Raw genomic sequence first — 8013 nt, forward strand, 5'->3', positions numbered from 1 at the left:
TTTGCACACTCTTGTGCATCCCCTTTATTCTTAAAAATGGGGACCAAAATACTCTTCCTCCACTCCTCAGGCATCTTTTTAGTTTTTAAAATAATATTAAAGAGTTTAGTAAGCCAAAAAACTCCCAAATCTCCCAAATATTTTCACACTTCAACTGGGATATCATCAGGTTCTACAGACTTTCCACCATTGGTTTTCTTTAAAGCCTCATCAACTTCTTTTTTACTAATGCGACGGTAAAAATAAAACGTTTTATTATTATTCACGATATTAAGATCACTAAGGTCGATCATATTTTCAGAAACTTCATTAAAAAATTTATCAAAGTAACTCACCCACCTATATTGAATATCTTTTTCTAAGAAAAGTACTTTTTGATTTTCATCTTTAATACACTTTACTTGAGTTACATCTTTACTTTTTTTTTCTCTTTATTTTGCTAGTTTATACATATATTTTTCACCCTCCTCAGTTTCTAATTTATTATAAAGATCATTATAAGCATAATTTTTAGCGTCACAGATTGTTCTTTTAGACTCTCTGCGGGCCGGGTTGGTAGTTTTAGTTCTCTAAGCTTTTACATTTAAACCAATTTTTATAATATTTTTTTTATTTTATCTTTTCTTGCACATTATTATTCCACCACCAACTATTTTTATTTATAAATTTTTTTTTTATTTTCTAAGCACATATTTTACTACTTGTTTAATAGTGTTTGTTACTTTATCCTACATAATATTTGTTTCTTCATGAATATCCCAAACTGTAAAATCTTGAATTTTACTCATAAAAATAATTTTATTTGTCTTTTAAGTTTCTCCATCTAATTCTACGATGCTGAGTCATAGTATTCTTTATTTTACAACTCTTAATCTTAAAATCTAGAACTAATAAACGATGTTGGGTGCTTAAATTTTCACTTAGAATGACCTTATAATCTTTACAATCGCGATGATCTCTTCTTCTCATAAGAAAATAATCAATTTGTGTTTTATTAGATCCACTTTTATAAGTAATAAGATGCTTATCTCTTTTTTTGAATAAAATATTAGTAATAATAAAATCATACGCTAAAGCAAAATCTAAAATAACTCTACTTTCTTCATTAGTTACTCCAAAACCGTAGCCACCATGAGTATTTCTGAAGTCATCCACCACTCTACCGACATGTCCATTTAAATCTCCTTCAATAAAAATTCTTTCTTCAAGAGGTATCATTTTTATTAAGTCTTCTAAGCCATTCCAAAATTTATCTTTAGACCCTGTATCTAAATCTGCTTGAGGAGCATAAACACTTATAATATTAAAAATCTTAGTATCAATGATTAATTATAACCCTTAGTATCTTAAGGGTTATAATTTTATCTCTAACTCTATTAATTTTTACAATATTATCTTTCAAACTCTTATCTATAATTACACCTACATTATTTCTAGTGCGACTCTTACCAGAATACCAAAGTTTAAAACCTAAATTATCAATCTCCTTAGCCTTTTCTCCAACCCACTTAGTTCATACAAGTACATCCCAAACTTAAAAACAAATATCCAGTGTAGAACATTACTAATTAATATAGACACCTCACTAAACCGTGAATAACATGACTACCAAAACTAAGAAAAAAACTATTAAAATAACAATTAATAATATGATAACATTATTTTTAAAATACAGATGGTATATGTCACTAGATAAGCTACTCTCAAGGGAAACTCTCCACGCCCGATCACTCTTGGCAGTGAAATCTTCCAGCCCATCTGCTTAAGTAAAATAGTTACAGTTTTCTGTGATTCTTATTGGACACCTATAAAACTCTCCCGTAGATATGTGATTGTCGTGAAGTAAGAAGAAAACATTGTAGTTCGCAGTAGCAGTGCAATTCTCTAGAGGTACCAGAAATCCTCGAGCTCATCTTTCCTGAAGGCTTAAAAACATATGCTTTTAGATATAACACATTTAAATATTAATAACAAAAGGAATTATTTAAATTTTTATGCAATAGTGAGGTCTCAGAGAAATCAAGTTTTAAACCAACAAATTTTGTCATTACAAAAAGACAACAAAACTTTTAAAAAAAGATTCTTAGTTGTCTTTAACTCATATAATTTTGAGTTCGTATGTGTCACATATGCATATCACCAAAAAAGAGCATCTGGAAGAACCTCGTAAACCTTAGCACTGAACAAGGAGATGAACTTGGTTGCCCTTATTAAGATTTTACATGTGATACTAACCAATAGCGACATATAGGCCGTTCAGAAGAACCCATCAGGTCAAACGTCTCATCATAGACCTCACAAACCCACAAAAAATGCAATATTTAGGGTGCATATATTACCAACGGTTACCTCATCGACCATCCAAGTGGGAGGAAAATACATGCAAAAGGAAAATAAGAACATATTAATTGTAAAATAAACCGATACAATAAATATTTAATGCATAACAAATAGAAATATGCATTAGTTGTATAAAATACTAATACAATAAACAGTGAATGTTTTCAACAACCATTACAATAAACAAAAATAAAAATTAATGTTCCCTATAATCACCCTCCAACTATAGCATCCGTTATTTGCTCTCTCAATTTTGTCATCTCGTTTGTACCTTCCCCGTCTTGAGTGCAGGTCTCAAACACATTATTTTCGGCCTGTGATATTGTCTAAGAAGATATTCATATACCTTAGCAGGGACATGTGAATGATTCTCATACGACCTACAGAAATCAATGTCATTGCGTGAGGCAAAGGTCGCAAAATTTAATCCTCTATATTGAAATTGGTTCTTGGCCTATTTCTCAATTTGACCTTCTTGAGGCAAAGGTTGGAAAATATTATTTTTGTATCCTTATCTCACATTGCATTTGAACGGACCTCTTTGGTCTTAAACATTGTGTATAGTAGCATTAAACAACAAAAATTTTAGCTGCAAAAATATTAACCCCATCTCGAATAAAAAAAGGAATGATCACCTCCACACACACAACATATCGACACCAACTCCATACACCAACACCTCCAAAACACCAGCACATCCACAACACTATTACCACCAATTCCACACACCAACACCTCCTCTCACACCACCTCTTCCACCCACCAACGCATCCACCAACACAAACATAACCATACACAAACCACCAACTCCATCAACCACCACCTCCACGCACCAACCACCATACACCACAACCTCCTCAATCACACAAACAAATCCACCATCACCAACACATCCACAACTACACACCAACCATCACCACCTCACCCACACACAAACACATCCAACAACGCATACACATCCACACCAACCACTCTACACCACCACCTCTACCTCCACATCCACGCACCAAACACCCTATACCACCACCTCTACATCCTTCAACACAAACACATCCACCTCCACATCCTCCACATCAGCACCACAATCCAACATCAACTAGAAGTACGATGATTGATTAAACAAAAAATCATAATCCAATATCAATCGAAAGACACCCATTTATATCTATTTTCACCCTAAATCAAGAATATAAAAGAGAAAACATAAATTCGAAATCCAACATAAATTCGAAATCCAACATCAACTGAAAACCAACACCCATTTCCAAGTCATTGCACGTGGGATTCCCATCCCAAAATCCAACATCAACCGAAAACCAAAGAAGCATAAGATTTTGTCAAAACAAAAAAAAAAAAAAACCACGAAATTCTTGAGCACATAGAACTAGAAGGTAGGCATTACCCAACACGAAGAGGAACCACTGCACAGAGGAACTCACGGTTTCTCGGGTATAAAGACATTAACAAAATCAAAAGCCACACCATAATTTGGGTAAAGATTACTAAGCATGAAGAAGAGCCACCACACAAACGAACCACCACAAAGAGGAAACCCCAATAATCTCGAGCACATACACATTTTCTAAATAAGAAACAAGAACATAGTGATGGTAAAGTTTGCCCAACATGAAGAGGAACCACCGCACAGAGAAATCACAGCTCAGATGAACTTCAATCAAAAAGTACCGCACGAAAAAGAGTCACCGCACACAGATCAAAAGATCCAAACAAAGCTACAGAGTAGAGAGAGGAGAGGGTGAGGAGAACTCACTGCAACAATTAACGTGGAGAAGCGAGAGAGCGAGAGGCACAACACTATTTGTGAGAATCGTGCACGCAAGAGAGAGAGAGAGAGAGAGGGAGTTGGGGCAAATATTGTGAGAAAGGCAGCCCGGTGAGGATCGCGGGAGAGGAGAGGGGCAGCCCCGTTACATGTATACGAAGGAATATGGGCCGCCGAGTCGAACCCGCACCGCGTTTCCTTCGCCTTATTCCTATAAACAGCAGCGTCGAAGAATCGAAACGAGAGAGATTCACATTCCTTAGCCGCGAAGCCCCTTAAACGTTGCTCTAAACGAGTTGTTAGTGTCCAGGAGAATTTTAATGAAATGTGGGTGATGAGTAACTACTAGCATGGCCGTGGATAAAGTTGTAAAACGGTGTTGATTTTCTACTTTTTCTTTGGATGATCAATCACTTCATAAGTATTTACAAATCTAAAACCTAAACTTCAATTTCTACATACGTGTCATTTACTGATATATGAAAAGATGTATTTCACTTTTTAAAAGTTAAAATAGTGGTATTTATAATTTGATATGAAATATTTCGGTAGTATAAATGTAAAAAATAAAATTTAGGTGTTAGATATGTGCTATGTAAATACATAAGAATTGAGTGATATGTATGTAAATGCGCCCCCCAACAAATTTTTTTGGCTGTTCCTGCTGGAGAGTGCTTGATACTTGCGTTCAATTTTTCATCTTACTGTTCTGCATTATTCATGTTTCCATAAGGAAAGGCATCACTTGTAAGAAGAAATTAAAATGATAAAATGTGGTAAAATACTTTGGATGACATTAAACATTCGTCTCTGGTCCCTTAACATTTGTTTTCAGTCCTTTTAAAGGTTATTTAGCTTCTATGCTCTCTAAAAAGCTTTTGTGATGCCTGATAGATTTTATATTATAATATTTCTCCGACGGCCCGACCAATTCCATTACTGATTTCTTCTGCAGGCATTGCTGAAGTTGGAGTTATGATGGTGACCACAATCCTCGTAACCATCATCATGCTTCTTATATGGCAGATAAACATCTTCCTCGTATTTTGCTATCTTATCTTCTATCTGGGCATCGAATTTCTTTTCTTCTCTTCAGTCTTGGCTGGAGTGAGAGATGGAAGCTGGGTTTTGCTTTTATTTTCTGCCGTCTTGTTCATGATTATGTCTATATGGAATTATGGCAGCAAAATGAAATATGAAACGGAAGTTAAGCAGAAATTATCAATGGATTTAATGCTGAAACTTGGTTCCAATCTTGGCACTATTAGAGCCCCTGGTATGGGGTTGGTTTACAATGAATTAGTGAGGGGGATTCCTGCAATATTTGGACACTTTCTTACCACTCTTCCGGCAATTCATTCCATGATCATTTTCGTATCGATTAAGTATGTTCCAGTCCCTGTCGTGCCGCAGAACGAGAGGTTTCTCTTTAGACGTGTCTGCCCGAAGAGTTATCACATGTTCCGTTGCATTGCGAGGTACACAAAACTATTTTTTTTCTTTAGTTCAAATTGGTAGGATTGTTTGGAGAGAATAAGCTTGATTTGGGTATAAATGGAACTTTTTTTTCTTTGATGGATTCCATGATTTGTTTACATGTCTCAATAATTTGTTTTTTTGATCTTGCTCGTGTATGATAGTTAGACTTTCATCTATTAGGAAAGTATTTTAGACTTTTTTGCCTTTGAAATTAAGCGACATTTAATTCAAACAAACATTGACAGAAATTAAAATAGAAAGAAGATAAACGCATAAAGTGATAAAACACTTCAATAATGCTGGTTCAGCCAATTAATGACAATGAGCTGTCACCGCTGGTATATATTATACTATGGATTTGATGGGAATTTACATACAAACCACATAATTCTTTTGTATTTACATTTTTACACCTAAACTCATATTTACGTGCATAACACTAATATTTAATATCACATGAAAAATACAACTAAAACTAACTTTTTAAAGTGAAGTCACCTTTTGATGCATAGAGTTTCATGACACCAAAGTGTGATGAATGTAAATATCATATTTTAGGCGTTAGACTTGTAAATAGTAAATGCATGAGGAATTATAGAATATATATATATATATATATGTTATAAAATGTATTTTTTTACTAAAGCCTGCTTTAACACCCTTCCTGTAGGTATGGCTACAAAGATGTGAGGAAGGAGCACCACCAAATCTTTGAGCAACTCCTCATCGAAAGCCTCGAAAAATTCATTCGCCGAGAAGCCCAGGAACGCTCCTTAGAAAGCGACGGGGACGGCGATGATACTGATTCGGGTTCCGAAGAAGAGACATCATTCTCGAGCACTCTCGTCGCTCCGAACGGCAGCATTTATTCGCTCGGCGTCCCTCTTCTCACTGATTACGGCTGTCTCGAAAGACGGAGCTCGGAAGCAAGTTCTTCATTTTCGCAATCCGTGGATGATGCTGTTACAGATGCAGGAAAGAGTCTGGAGAGCGAGCTGTCCTTCATCCACAAGGCGAAGGAGTCAGGGGTCGTCTATCTTCTCGGCCATGGAGATATCAGAGCAAGAAAGGACTCTTGGTTCATCAAAAAACTGATTATAAACTACTTCTATGCCTTTCTGAGGAAAAATTGCAGAAGAGGGATTGCAACTCTGAGTGTTCCTCATACAAATTTGATGCGAGTAGGAATGACTTATATGGTCTGAAAATTACTTTAAAGTTCTCTTTTTTATTATTATTATTTTAATTTGAGTTACTAACCAGTGTCAGATTTTCATGATACAAACATGCATGGATTGTTCTTAAAAGTGAATTTTCAGAATTGATATTGACAGAAGATTGAGAAGGAGGGGGGTAGGATATCCTTCTGTTGGATAAACTGACTTTCAGTATCATAATGTTTTAGAATGTGATAGCTGTATCTTATCTTGCTTCACACCAAAGCTATTTTACTCTAGTAAAGTGCCAAAATAGTTCATGACTATTTATGTGAGTCAGTTTTTATCATGAAGTTTATAAAAATGTCAAAATAATTTTTAAATTATTTTAAGCTGTAATAGTTCTCCGTCCGGATTATTTCAGCTCCAATTTAAAGAGTGCGGACTATTTTGGCGTTTTGTTGTATTTTATTTTGTAAGGTCTGTGTTATAAGAGTATTGCTTTTAATGTTTGATGATGAGTGAAAAATGCTTAAAAGGTGGTGGAATTCAATAAATTATGATCTCATAATTTTGATAGATTATGCTAATTATGGTTAATAATATACTTAAATAATATTTGGATCCTTAATAATAATGAGCTATTTTCTATTTAGGTTATCAATTTCGGGAAAGTTAAGCTCAAATGATAATACGTGTGATTTAAACTTGCTTTCAAGGTAAAAAATTAAATTCTCAATCACTATGTCGTTTGTAAGTATTCGTTACGTGTGGGCCTCTTCCATGAGATTGTTACCTTCTCTTATCCCGCAAGATTGTTGTTGCTTTAGTTGACTCCGTCGATAAAAGTGAGTTATTGCATGATAGTGAAGTTTAAATTTAGTATGTAAATTCAATAATTTTGTGCTATGTATATAAATCATTGGTTTAATCAATATATTATTGTAATAAATAGAAAATCATTGTAATTTAATGCAAATTTAGTTAGTTTTCTTGCATATATCAAATATATTTTGAAAGGAAATTATTTTCTTAAAATTCACAAAATAATTTTATGATACTTCTCATTAGGGCTGTCAAAATGACTCGTTGTTCGCGAACAACTCGTGTTCGGCTAGTTAAGAAGCTTGTGTTCGGCTCGTGCGCTAAGTTAACGAGCCGAACATGAACAACACGGACAAATATTTGTTTGTTCGTGTTCGGCTCGTTTTGATTCGAAATACTACTAATCAATTATATATATATATATATATA

At 34.5% G+C, this 8013-nt stretch overlaps 1 protein-coding gene across 1 annotated transcript in view; it reads left to right on the forward strand.

The window, feature by feature from the left end:
* The window catches only part of LOC110030845 (potassium transporter 7-like), a 30940-nt gene extending 23877 nt beyond the window's left edge, over nt 1–7063 (forward strand). Inside the window, exons 9-10 of the mRNA XM_020733779.1 lie at nt 5079–5601; nt 6273–7063. Coding sequence (XP_020589438.1) covers nt 5079–5601; nt 6273–6807 — 1058 coding nt within the window. The 3' untranslated portion in view covers nt 6808–7063. The remainder of the gene's footprint in view (nt 1–5078; nt 5602–6272) is intronic.
* Nucleotides 7064–8013: the final 950 nt, after the last annotated feature.

Source organism: Phalaenopsis equestris, unplaced genomic scaffold (assembly GCF_001263595.1).
Source record: "Phalaenopsis equestris unplaced genomic scaffold, ASM126359v1 Scaffold000761, whole genome shotgun sequence".
Lineage (NCBI taxonomy): Eukaryota > Viridiplantae > Streptophyta > Magnoliopsida > Asparagales > Orchidaceae > Phalaenopsis > Phalaenopsis equestris.